Genomic DNA, 17,097 nt, shown 5'->3' on the forward strand with positions numbered 1-17,097 from the left:
ACAGACTATGTAGCTCAAAGTGCTGTACATTTGAAAAAGAAAAAGTAAAAGAAAAAAATAGATAAAATAAATAAATAAAAATAGTAAAAGAACAACATGTTTGTACAGAGCAACAACCAGCAAATGTCAGCATATGAATACAACTGAAAAACATATTACATTTAGAAAAACCAATGATTAAATAAATGAATAGAAATGTATATACATAAAAGTGATTAAGTACAAAAAAGGTCATCTGAAGGAAAGTTTTGGGACTATGTGGAGGGCACCTAAGCACTGTTGGCGAAATAGATATGTTTTTAGATGATTCCTGAAAGTGTCAACTGAGGATGCCAATTTTCTTTTTCAAGGGTTTTTGAGGAGCTAGGAAACCTGCAGTGGAGGATCTAAGTGTTTGTGGAGGAACGTAGAGCAACAGGATATCTGTGATGTAGGCTGGTCCTAAGCCATTTAGAACTTTGTACACAAAAAGGACTTTAAAATCAATTCTGGCAGCTATAGGCAGCAAGTGCAGCGTAGCCAAGACTGGAGTGATGTGTTCTCCCTTTTTTTGTTCTTGTTAGCGGTCTGGCAGCAGAATTTTGGATGAGTTGCAGCCTATCAATAGTTTTTATAGGAAGACCAGTAAAAAGTGCATTGCAGTAGTCTAGTCTGCTTGATATGAAGGCGTGCATTAATTTTTCTGCATCTTGCTGGGTCAGCAAAGGTCGCACTTTTTCAATTTGTCTGAGATGGAAAAAATTACACTTTGGTCACTTTTTTAATATGGGGCACAAAACTTAAATCAGAGTCTAAGATAACCCCCAGACTTGTTATTTCTGGTTTGATTAGATGACCCAGTTTCTCCAGTAAAACATCCCTTTATGTCTTGTCATTATTGTTATTGTTCATCCAGGTGTTGATTTCTGATAGGCAGGTAGTTAGGGGGCTTAAGGCGTCAACAGATACAATTGTGTATCATCAGCGTAGCTATGGAAGCTAAGATTATGTTTCCTGATGATATCACCCAGTGGGAGAATGTAAACTGAGATCAAGAAATTTGCACCGTAAATAGCAAACCACTTTGACAGTTCTGCCCTCTGAGGGAAGAGAGAACCAGACAGTTTAAACAGTTAAGAGACAATGTAAACAATGTTAGTGACTATGTTTACATGCACAAGCTATTCAATTTTATGAACTAATTCGGAAAAAGACAATATTCCTTCTAAACATGCATGATGAAAATAAATATGCCACTAATAATACTTTTAACATACTCTGATTGAAATCTGATATTTTTTTAAAAGTTCTCTATCGTCAGCGGACTTGTTCAACCGTTTGAACACAGCCTCGTTTTTTCATTCCTTCGAACAGCTTCTTGGGAAAGTTGGCGCTGACTGTAAACAGGAAGAGTCCATGAATGTGCTGTGTACTTGTCCAAAGAATGCTTCTAAAACCTGAAGAATATCAACATATTATATGTGTTTATCAGAAAATGCTACCTTCAGAATAAGAACTCATTCTGAATATCCAGTTGATTACATGACCGCATTAAATTCAGAATATTATCATATTCTGAAAAAAGAAGAATATGAGTGTGCATTTAAACAAGGTCAGTGGTACAATATGTCTCTTTAGTAAGATATGTGAACTTGTCTATTAAGTTCAATGAGTCTCTCACTGGTTTTCAGGTATAAGGCGATCGTGAACCCAATGGACATCCAGACATCCAGCGCCGTCTTCTGGACGTGTCTGAAGGCGGTCTCCATCTGGCTGCTGTCCGTCCTGCTGGCTGTTCCTGAAGCCATTTTCTCTCAAGTTGTCTCCATGCAGGTACAATACAGACACTGAACACATAACAAATACTACTGTAGTACTACAACCACTACTGCTTAAAAGAATGGAGCCAAGACCACCATCCATGTCTATCTCTATGAGAACCTTTAGTTTAAAATACTTAAAGTCATGTCATCTGCATATTGTTTAACTTTTTTCTATCTTTTGCATCCAATCTCTGTACTTTTTCTCTTTTTTAAACAATTCTCAATGTTTCATCACTTATATCCATCAATTATGAGCTTTGTTACATCTACCTCATGATACTTATTCTTTCTGATAGCTACAACACACTGGTGGTTTATCAATATCCACCAATTCATTATTTAAGTTCTCGTCATTTTGGACTTTGTTTTCAAATCACTTGACGGATTAATTGATGAGAACTGTGAAAACACTGCAGAGTCAATTTAAAAGGCAAACACAACAATCTACCAAACATTGTCTGGATATCACATAATGTTAGTGACTTTGTGTACATTCAGACTGAATGTGAGCCGTCCGTCATCGTGGGTCCGGACTCTGCAGCAGACAAACACTCCCCCGGCAGCTATAAACTGCGTTAGCGTCAGATTTATGAACGACAAGCGCTCCCGTTTTACGCCACAGTCTGTTTTATGATCACTGATGTGTTGTAATGCCTCCTCTCCTCCTGTCTGTCCTTCACTCTCACTTCACTTTCTGCTTTTCTGTTTATCCTCCTCCACTTTTCTCTCTACTTCCTCCTTCATTTCTTCTTCTGTTTGTTTACTCGTGACATCTCATTCCCACTCCTCTACACTAATTCTACATCTCCTCCCCTCCCCACTATCTCCTCTTATCCTCCCTCTTTATCTCTCCTCTTCTCTACTTCTTGCCTCCATCCCCTCCTTTGTCTCTCCTCTGTACTCCCTCTCCACCTTTTCCTGCTTTTTCCTCTTCAATTTCTTCCTTTCTCTTCTTTCATCACTCATTTCTCCCAAATCCCTCTCCTTCCCTTTCTCTCCTCCTCTTCTTCTACCACTTCTTGGTTCCCTCTCTGTCCTTCATCCTTCTTTTCTTTCTTCTCCTTCTCTTCATTTCTCTCCTCCTTTTCTCTTTCCATCTTCCTCCTTTCCTCCAACTTTTTCATTTTCTCTCTCTTTTCCCTTCTTGTATCCTTGTTTCCTTTGCTCCTCCTCTTCCTCTTCTCTTCTCTTCTTGTTTCCTTTCTTTTTTGCATCCTCTCCTCTTCTCCTCGCCTTGTTTCCTTTCCTCATCTCCTCCCCTCTCTCCTCTTCAACTCCCCTCCCTTCTCTGTCATATCTTCTTCTTGTTTCCTTTCCTTCCTACTCCTCGTTTCCTCTTCTCTTCTCTATCCTACTTCTTGCTTCCTTCCTTCCTCTCCTCACTACTCATTGTTTCCTTTCCTCCTCCCCCCCCTCAGGGTCACAGGGACCACACTAACGTCACCTTTGTGAACTGCGTGCCCTACCCGCTGTCCAATCAGATGCATCCTAAGATCCACTCGGTGATGATCTTCCTGGTTTACTTCCTGATCCCTCTGACCATCATCTCGGTGTATTATTACCACATCGCCCGCACGCTCGTCAAGAGCGCCCACGACATGCCAGGGGAGGTCAGCGAACACACCAAGAGACAGGTGAGCGACGGATGAATGAATGAATGAATGAATGAATGGATGAATGATGAATGAATGAATGAATGAATGGATGAATGAAGTGATGAATGAGCATGAGCTGGTTTTTCATTTCAACCAAACAGCTCATCTCCCCTGCTGTGTTTGAGGCTCTGTGATGCTCCTAGTGTTTGGTTCTTATCTGTTTTCATTAGAAACGTGTCGATTTTAAAGGAGCAGATCGCCACAAAGTTCACTGCAGTTTGTGATTAAAAAATCTAAGAAAAAGCTTTAAAAAGGAATAAGAAATGTAGATAAACTTAACTCACACAATCCCTACAAGTCATTTTAATAAAATATGAAATTTTAGAATTAAAAAAAGGGATTTATATGATGTTAACCTTTAGGATTATAACATTAAAATTCCAGTTACACTTTTCTTCAGAGATATTTTTCTAACTCTTAAGACTTTTTACTAGATATGCAATTTATTTTTAGATTTAATCAGTAATTAGAGGTTCAAATTCAGACGAGCCATTTGCATGAGTTTCCCTTGTTCTCCATATAAAATGCCCTCTGACCTCCTGCACGAGTTATGGAGAAGTTGCTGTCGGTCATGTAAAGTTAAACAGAGATAATTAGCCATGCTGGATGGAGCTGAGGCCTCAGTCACACAGCGACTCATCTGAAGGTCACCTGCTGGTGGTTTGTAGTTTTAGACCACAGCGGCTGCATTTAAATTAGTTTGAGGGATTTTTGTTCTCGGTCAGTCAAACTCAACTTTTATGTTTAAAAAGTGAAAATGCTCGAGTGAAAGTAGATAAGGGCGAAACAAACAGTATGAGATTTCTAACTCTTGCAAACAGATAAACAGTCTGGAGGTTTTTTCAGTCTTAACGGGATCGACTCTAAAGCTTTTTGCACCATCACCTCCCACTCCCTCTGCTCCAGAGGACTCAGTAACTACGTCAGCCTCCAGGGCAGTCAGTAATCACTTTACACCAGCTCCATCTTCACAGATGGAGGAGCTGTCATGATGGGGGGGGAGGTCCATAGCTGACCCATAGCTGACTTGCAATTCATGCTGTATATCTGGGGATTACCACAATAAGAATCACCGTTGATGGTATATATTCATAAAATGTGCAGCAGCTCAGCTTGTATTCCATCAGAAGCAGAGTCTCGTCATGCTCACCTACTGCTGTTCCTCCTTTAAACAGAGAACTCATATTCACTTATTATTTACAGGTGTTTCCATTTGAGCTACCTCAAAGAAACTTCCTGCAGCCTTTTCACATTAAAAGCCCTCCAGGTGAAGGGAGGGATTGTGTCGATTGAGCTGCTGGAAGAGTTCATGAAACATCTGTGCAGAAATAGTTATATTATATATATATATAGAGATATTGACATCAGAAGTAGCAGCACTTCTGTTTGTGGTGGAAGTAATGGAGTTAATGGATCTCTTCGTATGGAGGCAGTAGTAGTGTTTTTATCGACAGTGTAGGCTTTGACTAAAATGGACTTGACAGCTGAAACTTGGACTTTCAATCTTCATGACTGTTTTCAAAATGACTATGGACTTGACCTGCACTTGGTTCAAGTTGCACACAGACTCCATTCAGACTCGTTTCAAATGACTAGTGAGGACTATTGTTACAATATATTGTATGATATTTCATGGAAATTACATACAATATAGTCAAGACCTAGTAGGAAACTTCCAGGTGGTACCATATCGACTATGCTGCAGATTGAATGATTAAATTCCACTCCAGAGGAGGACAGACTTTGTCGGGTTAATGGTTTGTATGATATGTTTAAAAAAATTATTTGTCTTTTTACTACAAAGTCTAGCAACATGTGTCAATTTTCAAAATAAACTTCCGTCTTCACAGAAAAAAACTACAGAAGTGGCGTTAAGTACATATGTTAGAATGCTGCTTACAGATTTCAAACCAGACCAACATAAAGACTAGTGAGTTTAAAAAAATGACCCCATACTTCAGATTGGACTGTTTGAAAATGACTTGACTTTCCTCAGCAGAGAGCTAGTTTTAGCAGATAAAGAAGTTATTATTATGTTTATTTGTCTTAGATTTCTTTTCTCAGACTCCATTAACTGTAGTCTTCACCCTTACAACACATATATACTGAGGGGGAAACTCATCTCAGTGACACAGAAAGCAGAGCTCTGCAGGTCTGAGAGGACGCTCTGCAGTGAAGTCGACCTCGGTGACCTCGGGGTTAATGGAGAGTCGCCGACGTACAAACGGTGAATCAACTCCTGACGCTGAGAGCTGAGCGAGGAGGAGGATCATCAGAGAGGCTCAGCGAGACGTGAAAAACACTCTGATGGTCGGTCGGCGTGAAGCACGTCGGTTTTATACTGCAGCATTGATCCAAACATCTATTTCCATGGTTTCTTCTTCTCAGATCTCAGTTTATCTAAACTAAACGATAGTATGTGGATGTTTTGTTCACATACCATAAGGGTCCTTAAATAACCTTAAATAAAGTTTTCTGGAGAGAACTATGTGATTCGGCAGTAATTGTTGGTAAAATAGAGTCAGTGATTAATTGGTTCAACAACAGACATGTACAATAAAGTACCAGTTTGGAAGCTTCTGTAAGGGAACAAATCCCTGGATTGGAGTCAAAGCTGATGAAGCAGAACATTGTTTAAAAACAACAAAACAGCTGATACTAAATAAAACTTTATTCATTCAATATATCTTCCCTCCCTTAATGTCCCTCTACATCGTGTCGGGTCGGTGTCTAATTCATCTCTTATCTCTTTACAATGAAATCCATCGATGCCTCTTGGGGGGGGGATGCTATCAGTCGTTTTCTTAAATGAGAAAAAACCTCTTCTCTCTCCTCCCGTATCTTCACATCTCTAGAGGTCAGAGACAATCGCTACATTAACTGCAGACATCAATAGCCAACAGAGTCGCTATCTGTGAGACGAGCTAATTCATTATGTTCCCAGAGATAGGGAACAAAGCACACACACACACACACACGCACACACACACACACACACACACACACACACACACACACACACACACACACACACACACACACACACACACACACACACACACACACACACACACACACACACACTGCAGAGCAGGAAAGCTTAATTTCAGAGAACATCATCAATCACAAAAGGTAGATGTTCAAATTGAATTTGTTTTATGATGTTTCTTTTTCAATCAGTGTGTAGCCCCGCCCTAAAGCATCCCCTGCTTTATGGTCTGTTTGACTGTAAATGGAGCATCATTTACTAAATGAACATCATGCTGTATTGAAGAAGACTTGAAACTAGAGATTGAGACCATAAACTCATGTTTACAATGTTTACTGAGGGAATAAATCAAGAGAGAAGTAGAGTCATTTTCTCATAGACTTCTATACAACCAGAGGAGTCGCCCCCTGGTGGACAGGAGAGAGAATGCAGCTTTAACACAGGAAGCTTTGACTTCACTCTGAGAACCGGAGGTTGGCGCCTGGATAAAATGAGAACTTTACAGTTTAATAAGAATATAAAGTTCATACATTTTGTCAGACGTCATGTAGATATTGATCATTTATGTAACACTGTAAAACTTCCCTTCATTAAAGCTGTAACACTGACTGTCAGTTTGAGTGACAGCTGATTAGCAGCTCCAGAATAACAACATGATTGTGTGCTTGGAGGTTTATCAGAAGAATACATAAGAACCATCATCACCTGTGAGGTTTGGCTGCTTGGATCGATTCGAGGCCATTAAGGGCATCGACTTGGCTGATTGAACTTTGCGATGACTCTCCATCTTTTATTGGCTCAAAGAAAACAGAGGAAATAACTTTGCTTCATCTCCTGCAGGAGGTCTAACTTCAGGGAAAAAAGGGAGACAGAAGTGCAAATGATTTTAAATATGAGTGATCCAGCATTACAAAAAACAAAGCGCTGTAATTCATAGATTACCCACAAAATGATTTTGTATTTTATCCACGTAATCCGGAACAAGAAAGTACAAAGACGGTTAAATCACACACCGGGAGGAAGGGAGTGGAGGTCTAGTGTTTGTTCCTTGTGTGAAGCAAGAAGTCAACGTTGATGTTTGCGTACTTTTCCTAAACCTAGATAAGTAGTTTTGTTGAATAAACATAACTGAGTTTCCTGTGAAGACGGAGTTTATTTTGAAAAGACTTTGTTCACGTAACGAGTGGAAATGTCCATGTTTTGCTGGACTTTCATATGAAAACACAGAAAATGAGGAGTTACTTTTCCTAGAATATCATAGTTGTATTGCACAGTCCTGATATAGATGACAGAGATGGAGCAGAATGATGATTTTACTTTTGAGTTTTATTTAAGTACAATATCATATATCCTTCTTTTAGCTCCGTTTTTGCTCCTCCACCGACTCTTTAGCTGCTAAATGCTCCACTATGTTGACCAGCTGGTCTCTAACAGGTGGAACACAGCGTACCTGAGCAGGTACACTGTCTTCATCACAGCTTGTGCAGTTTCAGTTTTCAATGTTTCTGTAAAAACTGCAGAGTCGGCTCTCTGGGGTTCATTCCTGAGAGAGTCGTCATCAGTTTGAGAAAGTCATGTGTGGAAAACTTAACATGGAGTTTAAACTTCCTACCTGGACGTTAGTTTCTGAGCAGACGGAGCAGCAGCAGTGAGTCACTCCATGTGACAGCTGACTGACAGCTGCAGGATTCTACATAATGGTTTAAACAAGCAGAGACTGGAGTCGGTTTTTTGGCAGTGGTGGTGACTGCAGAGTGCGGGGGGGAGGACTTCAGGAGCTACAGAGGCAATATGTTAGTGTGCAAAAGGTTTTCAGAACATGCACGACATAAAGTTCACTAATAGAAAGTCAAATCAACGTTTAAAACATTGAGATTCTCATGAGTTCTGCAGCATTTACACCTGTGAAGTGTTAAAAAAGAGCACTAGGATATATGAACGGGGTCATGAGGAGAGTTTCTCTACTCAGCAGAGAAAACTCAGCAGAGAAAACTCTGCTGGTTCAGACTTCAAGAAGTATTCAAGTCTCCTCACAGCAGACATCTTTAAAAACGTCACCAACGTCTCTCACTGATGGATGATACTGCAGAGACTCCTCCCTCCTCACTCCTCCCTTCTCCTTCCTTCCTTCTCTCTCCTCCCTCATTTCTCCACCATCCTTCCTTCTCCCTTCTCCTCCTTACTCCCCCCTTTCTCCTCTTCCCTCCTTACAACTCTCTCCTCGCAACTTCCTTTTTTTAAACCGTACAGCTAGAGATGACATGTCTTATTATGCATTATGTTGCATATCATCAACAACAAAGATTTTCTTGGAATGTTCACATAACACTCCATCTGTTACTAAACCTAACTAAGTTGTTTCCTGTGAAGACAAACTTTTATTTTGAAAAGACTGTAAAGTAAAGTAACTTTTAGTAAGATATCGTACGACCAGTGACGAGGATACGTTGCCCATCAACAAGCTACAGATGAACCTTTTCTCTGCGACGGTTTGTAGAGCAGACAACCTGCTCTGTGACCAAAAAACAAGGTTGTACACAAACTAATCCAGCTCCTCCTCTCATGGCTCTGATGCAGTATTAGTAAGATGAGCGTCATCACATCAAACCAGCAGATACTGATGGGAGTTCACCCTCTAGTTCAGTACTCAGGACTGCTGTGAACCATCAGGTCTGGATGTTTCCACGTCACATGAATCCATCAAAAAGAAAGATAATGATGTGAAGCTGCTGATTAAAGAGAACAACATCCTGGACACATTGTCTCATCCGTCTGTTTGAAGACGAGCAGAAACTTTGAAGGCTTCGACGGTGACGGAGGTGCAGCTCCTCAGTGGAGGTGGAGTCTCTTGATCCGTGATGATAATTGTTCTAATCAACACTTCAAAGCAGCGTCTCCAGTGGACAGAGCAGCAGGTGTGAGGAGAAGAACACGGCGTCTAAACCAACAGAGAGCTTTTTCATTGAGCGAATTAAGGAACATCTGTGAAGACGATTCAAGACGAGATGAAGGGAATGTGATCGGTTCTGCAGGTTTTCCATTATCCAAAGTGTTATGATAACCTGATGGTGGGGCTAATCTCTTCACATTTACTGGAACGACACCATAGAGGGAACTTTTTCATTTTTTCTCCACTGGAAGGACATCCTAGAGGCTACTTCATCTCCTCTGCTTCACTGGGAAAAACACTTTTCGTTAATGTAGATCACATCCATATCACATCTGATCAGACGATGGCTTCCTGCGTTTCTCTCATTGTTTCTGAACAGCGTACGGAAGTACATGATTATTATTCTTCTGTTTGGATATGATACACAAGAGCCACAACAGTCATTGTAACACACACACACACACACACACACACACACACACACACACACACATTGTCTCTCCATCTTTTTCCAGGAAATTGAGGAACTACATGAAAGCCTTTCTCTTCACTCACTGAATGCATCAGATGTGTTTCTGTCTCTCTAATGCTTCGCTCTTGTTTTTTTCCGTTAACTCTCTTTTGTTGAGCAGATCGAGTGCTGTTTCCTCTTCTGTTTTTTAAGGAGAGGACTTTAATAAAGCAGGCTTTGTTATCTTTTTCAACCATTAGAAAGAATGGATTCAGAACACTTTATTAAATGCATAATAGCTGCACATTAATGGTTCATGCCGGTGCATGCTGGGAGACATGCAGGACACAGGTGCACAAATGGGAAATTGTTGGTTTCAGCATTTGTCAGCATTTGTAGCGTAATAGAAAAGTGACATCCTGACGGCTCGCTGCACCGCCGCCACCTCAGGTGTCCATCCGTCTCCTACGAGCCTCTTATGGGAGCCGGCAGACCGCAACTCCCAGGAGGCTTTGCAGGCTTCCTCCTCAGCGGCTCTGAAGATTTATCATCAGTGAGTCTGAGGAGAGACTCCATTACTGAGATCTGAATACACTCACAGATAGGCAGCAGGTGGTACTGAATACACACACATATATGCAAGGGAATACAGGACACACACACACACACACACACACACACACACACACACACACACACACACACACACACACACACACACACACACACACACACACACACACACACACACACACACACACACACACACACACACACACACACACACACACACACACACACACACACACACACACACACACACACACACACACACACACACACACACACACACACACACACACACACTGTGGCCCCGGAGACTCAGGTGCCTAAAAGGATCTTTGGAGCGATGCCAAACTGCTGAACGCTGGCAGCAAATCAGAGCAAACACAAATCAGCAGCAGTCAGACGGGAGAGCAGAGATGATCTCTCAGTTATCAGCAGGGTTTGCTGCTGGCTAACTTTTATTATAATAAATAATAATCTTTTATTTACTGTTTCTGGTCTTAAAAAGATGCGACTCAGTCAGGGTTTGATTCCTCCGGCTGCTTTTTAACATAATAATGAGAAGCTGGAACCGAGCAGAATCTAATCAAGTGTTCATTGTGAAAACGCACTCGTACAAATGTAATCCTCCTCCGTCCAAACTCTTAGAATCATTTTATTGTGCACTAATTACATTTGGAGGCAGGTCGAACTCCAAAAAGGAAACAATAGATTGGACACATTTCTAACAGTCTGATGTCACGTGAAAACAGAGACTGAGACCAAGGCTTTAATCAGGACTTGTCTTCTCCTTGTTGTGCATTAAAGAACCTCAAGCACCTTCGTTTGGATTTGTCTCCACTCAGAAATGATCTCTAGAGACACTTCTTACGCTCTTACTTCCGGCGACTTTGAACTCATATTTGCAAAATCTTAGGTTCTAATTTATCAGTGTATTGCATTTTCATATTAATGTAACTTTGCATGGTAACAGAGGTCTGTAAAAGTTCTCCATGGTGGTTTGCCAATGATGAGGACATCTGCATTCTTCTTTAGGAATTCAAATAGAAGTTGAGGAGGAATCTTACTGGCAAGAGATGCAATTGGATGTTACTCTGTAGGCCCATGCTAAACATTTGGGCGAGTTTGTGTGATTCTGGAGAGCCAAGAGTACGAGCAATGGTTTGGTCTGAACAAGCGGGCGGTGCAAACACAAATCCATGAAGTCCTGCTGCTTACTACCAATGAACTCTGTCTTTCCTTCCCGTTCAGTGACATCAAGTTCAGACACTCACTGAAATACCAAACAGATGCACCTGAGAGATAAAGATCCTCCGGCAAGCGCTCCATGTGGCCTTATGTGTCAAAGCATGTCTACCTCTCCAGAAGGTCTAATGAGCTCCTCTGGGTTTTAATAAGTACAAATGCATTTAGAGGTATGTGAAAAAGAAAATAGCAAAGTCGGTGAACATTACCGTGTGCTGCTGGAGAACTCTGGTCCAGTTCTCCAGACGTCAGAAGGTCAGGAGGCCTGACGCGTACACAGAGAAGCACTTTGAGAACACGGCTGACATTTGTCCTTGTGTTTGTGTTCAGTTGAATCCTTACGTGCAGAGATGGCCGACCTGTGCAAAGCGCGCATGATTGACATAATTGACCTTTTCCATATGTCTCTGGCAATCGCTGAGCATCCGCCTGACAAGGTCAAACTCCTGGTACGCCGCTGGACACGTAATGCATTTGATGTTTGACGATTCCAGGTCCATTTTTCTCCCTCCGTCCATCTCCTCCACTGTTTCCGTCCATGTAGTCATGAGACATTAGCAGGAAGCTCTGAGCATCACGGTCCCAGCGGGATTCAAACCTTTGCTCCTCTCGAGCATGTTCACATTTTACCACCAAAATAAGTGACTGTTGATGTAAAATGACGTGAATTTTAGCTTTTAACGATTCCTACATCATGCATGATGGATTTTGATGCCGAAAGAGAATTTCTTTTTCGCATTTATGTTGTTGACCCATCCATCCTCTCTGACATCCTCCTAAAGTGATTTTGCAGGTTTAGTGTCAGACATGTTGTGTCCTGATCTTTAAAAAACAAACACTTCAATTCAACATAACATCTTGCAAAGTGCTCTTTCTGAACCTATTTGCAAAGTTTTCATTTATGACGTATTACTCTTAATATAATATCCTCTTTTGGTCCGGGTTTGGAAAACATGGTGGTTTTGGTAAAATTCTGACACTAGAATTACCGCCTCGTGGTTGTATGCTCAGACCACTAAGTAGGAGCAGCAGCTGCCAAACCCACCAGCAACCGTCACAATCGATAGAATAAAACTGAATGCATTTATCATTTTACTGAGACTCATACAGCAGGTCAAACAGATGAGTGCAGTTAATGTAATCTGAAGAAAACAAACACATAATTGTCATTTTAGGAAAAATTCAAGTAAATGTGCTTATTGTGTAAAACAAAAACAAGAAATGTGAGTCTGCTGAATCTGTGTCTCCGTCAGAATGACTGACAGAGTGCCCCTCCCCCACTGATAGTGTGTGATACTTTAAATTAGACAAACACTTCATCCATCTGTTATATTTAAGCTGTTAAAACTGCATAAGCTGCAGCTGGCGGTGGGAGGAGGACAACACGAAACGATGAAGGTTGTAGGTAGCTGATTGCTTCTGCAGTAGATTATGAACATGAATAATAACGCATCAACAACACAAAGCTCTCACTGGTGATCTCCCTGAACATATATATTGAAAATGATGCAGTTGAGCTCCAGTTAGTAGCCGTCTGCAGGATCCATCTCCATCTTCCATCCGAGCTGATTCTTTCTCATGTTCTGTTTTTACCTCCTCTAGATGGAGACGAGGAAGCGTCTGGCTAAGATCGTGTTGGTGTTCGTGGGCCTCTTCGCCCTCTGCTGGTTCCCCAACCACGTTCTCTACATGTACCGCTCCTTCCACTACCACCAGATGGACCTGTCTCTGGCCCACCTCGTCATCACCCTGCTGGCCCGGGTCCTCAGCTTCTCCTCGTCCTGCGTCAACCCCTTTGCCCTCTACATGCTCAGTGAGAGCTTCCGCAGGCACTTCAACAGGTTGGATCTCATCTCCAATAAGAGTCTCTGGATCAAACTTCCAATAATGTCCAATAATAATAATGATAATAATAATAATAATAGGGGCAATTTATGCCATCTGTAACAAACATCTCTTAAAGGACCGGGCCGATACTATTCCATATTTTTCTTATCGTTAACAAATCCCATAAAAAGACAAAAACCAACAAAATGTTAGTATGTTATTTTTAAAGAGAAGTGAAGCCCCTCCCCTTGATCCTGTTCAAGTGTGCCATGAATTACACACGTATGATGTTTGTACATTCACAAGATCATTTTGCAAGTCAGGAAATGTGCAGTTTGTGGTAGTATCGTTTAGTGTCGTTTGAAACCGTTCAGTGAACTACATCTCTCGTCTCAATGAGCGTCACCAACACCAGCTCGCTAACTTAGCCATGTTCCAAATGTAATGTTATTTTACATATTCAAATAATCTTTTTTTATCAGCTGGGAAGAGAAAGAGAGACCGGTTGTTGGTGTGAGAACATTCTGGTACTAATCACACATCGTAGCTTCAGAGAGAGACGTCACTTATCGTCTTTATAATTACGTATTTTCACGGTCTTCTCCTTCAACAGTTTTACGACAAACTGAGACAAACTTCTTGACTTGCTAAATGGCAAAAATTCAAAGGCGCTATGGATATGATTGGATTTTACTGGACGCTCAACATTGTACTATTGCTCAGATCTACTGCCGTGACCATAAAGAAGATGGAAAACATGCAGAGGGTGATCGCTTGGGCAATCCTACATTTCTCTATTGATTATACCTCTGAAATGTAAATGATAAGATGGACATGGATCAAAACGACTGCAGACAGCTGAGACAGGCTGCTGCTGATGTTTTACTCTCTGTGTACAGGCCGTAGTAAATTGCAATTGTAGACTAATCATAACTTTCCAGAAGGCTGAACATTTGTAAAAATAGATTCAGGAAAAAGCAGACGGAAGCACTTCCATTTTCTCAGTAAATGGACTCCATAAACTCGTGGTAAGATGAAGTAATCACGGCTTTGTCATTTTCTAAATCTCCTTTTGAATGCTACCGCTAAACATTACTCTACCTCGGGAAGATGGAAACCCTCTCCAAAACTCTGGCACAATCCCTCCATAAACTGTGACTGTCGTAGCGGGAGACAGTGACTCGAGGACGAGCTTTTGTGATTTCATTTGGGTCGGATATGCGGGCAAATCCTGACACCTCAGGAGCCGCAGAGAATACGCAGGAAAATAAGATGTGCCTTCAGGGAAGCAATTAAATGGGGCTGTAGAATTAAAGCATGTGCTACAAGTTACCCGTCTCTGGATTCATTTCCTATTATTCAGAAGAAAGTTTCCACCATGTTCTACTAAGTCAGCTAAGCCTTCACCTTCTGCTGCTGGGGAGCTAGTTAACCATATTTATGTCCCTGTTTCTTTGGGACTCTGGGAAAAATAAAATCACACAGTACATGTGGAGTTGTTTTTAAATTGTTCCAAAAGTTTTTTTTACTGTTATAGCTGCTGTAATGCAGACTTTAATCTAAAAAAATGCAAACTTTATTAAACTACTTTTTTTATTGACGTGACTGGGGAATAAAGTTTCTAAACATATTCTTACTTTGTCAGGTCTCATACTGTCATACTCATACTGCGTTTTCAGACATAAAGTCTCACCTCATTCACTGTGAACCCTGAACACTGTGCTTCGTCATACGGCTCTACCAAATGTCTTTTTTTTTTTTACATGTGAAGCTTTGATTGGGGTTTTTTGAATGAAGCTTCCAATGTCTGTTTTCATATTTAATGGTGTTACCACACAACAAATATTGGGAAAATATGATTTATAGCGGCCGTTAAATGCAATTTATGGTGCTGTTAGATTGCTGCCAGACCAACATGTTAAGAGATTACAGGTACGGTTCTTGACCGAATGAAAGTGTTTAAAGGCTAAATGCAGTTTACTATCATAAATGGCTAAATAAACTGAAATAAACTGAGTACATTCTTTTGTCATTTTTGATAAAAAAAAAAAATGACTGGAACAATCAAAACTAATTGACCAATTGTTCAGCTTTACTTTAAATACAGTTGGGTTACCTGTAAACGGCATCAATCAAAATCCTTCTTTGCAATATTTAAAACTTCTTTGCAACAAAAAAAAAAAGCTTCATTCTGATATAGACCAGCGTTCATCTAAAGCCAAACGTCAGTGAAGTTTTTAACGTTAAGCACCAGGAAAGAAGAGCTCAGACAACACGCTGAAGGAGAACTTCACTTCATGGAAAGTTAGAATTGTAAAAAAAGACAATACGTTGACAGCTGTGTACTGTGAGCCTTCGTTTCTTGCTTTCTCTTTGGTTATCTCCATGACCACATGTTTACAGTCAGACGGTGTGTTCCATTCATTAAAGCCTCGCCCATCTGCATAGTGGATTTACATCAAGACCTCCGTGCTGCACATTTCCACTCATCCACTCCCAACACTGACTTTACCCTTTGCATTGTTTTTTTTATATTTTGTTGACTTTATTATTTAGCATACCCATGTTTCTCTTGTTTTTGTCCCAGTCTAAGAAGCCAGCTGTGACCGATGGGACATACAACCTGTATCATCCATTACTTGTGGTGCATCTTATCATGGGCCTAAAACATTTAGTCTTTGTTTATTTTCCATATTCAGTTTTATTAAATATTTATTTCCTCTGAGGTCTATTTTCCTCTGGTTATTTCAGTCTATATTAGGTGCCATTTCTGAGAGCCATATTTCAGAGTTATTAACTTGCATTAACCCTTTGCAGAGCCAAAGTATTGGATCACAAAGAGCCCATGTCTAAAACGTAAGTTTACCAAAGCTGAAACCAATAAAACATGGAAGCAGATCATGTTCTTTTTCTCCATTTGCTTTATTGTTTTTTTTTGCTTTTTTCACCAACTATTTCAACATGCTTGATTTCTGTTAATACTACATTGTGATACAATTATTACATTTTTATCTTAAGAGGTACATTAGTTACTAAACCTTATTATAGTGACCCGATGGAGTAAAATCAAACCTCTAAAATCTGCAACAAAGACATTTAAAGATCCTTCAGGACTTTAAACTTCTCAAGGCTTTGCAGCTTTTGGCCCTCAGTTAACTCTTTCTTCTTCTTCTTCTTCTTCTTCTTCTTCTTCTTCAGTCAGCTGCGATGTGTTCAAGGGTCCCGCCCCGAGCGCCAAGCCAGCTACATGCACAGCACCTCCCACATCCGCCTCACCTCCATCAAGAAGACCACGCCCACCCCCGCCATCATCGCTCCGGCAGCCAACGGCAACGCCAACAGACAGGAAGTGGCTCTTTGAGGTGGGAGGCTGCCAGTCGGTGGTTTTCAGCTTCACCTCATCCCGAGAGTTCTGCAAACATCGGACTCCTGCAGCTCTGAGACCGGACTGTGTGGATGGAGAGAGGAAAGTATGGAACTCTTACTGGTTGAATGATTCTACCAGTTACTTCTTCATATTCATCCTCAACTTGGCAACCAAACAAAAAGTGCCTCTTGGAAATGTGTATAGGAGTTCATACATCAACGGGAACGGCAAAAACCCAAACTGAAAGTGTTTCCTTAAGCCACAATATTTGCTAAAAGTATAGATTACTTAATTAGGGTTTTGG

General features: G+C 40.8%; 1 protein-coding gene across 1 annotated transcript in view; it reads left to right on the forward strand.

Annotated features, from left to right (window-relative positions):
* nmbr (neuromedin B receptor) overlaps positions 1–16,787 on the forward strand; it is a 33,609-nt gene extending 16,822 nt beyond the window's left edge. The window contains exons 2-5 of the mRNA XM_054618564.1: positions 1,671–1,812; positions 3,221–3,436; positions 13,202–13,440; positions 16,625–16,787. Of these exons, the coding sequence (XP_054474539.1) occupies positions 1,671–1,812; positions 3,221–3,436; positions 13,202–13,440; positions 16,625–16,787 (760 nt within the window). The remainder of the gene's footprint in view (positions 1–1,670; positions 1,813–3,220; positions 3,437–13,201; positions 13,441–16,624) is intronic.
* The last annotated feature ends 310 nt before the right edge of the window (positions 16,788–17,097 follow it).

Source organism: Anoplopoma fimbria, chromosome 18 (assembly GCF_027596085.1).
Source record: "Anoplopoma fimbria isolate UVic2021 breed Golden Eagle Sablefish chromosome 18, Afim_UVic_2022, whole genome shotgun sequence".
Taxonomy (NCBI): domain Eukaryota; kingdom Metazoa; phylum Chordata; class Actinopteri; order Perciformes; family Anoplopomatidae; genus Anoplopoma; species Anoplopoma fimbria.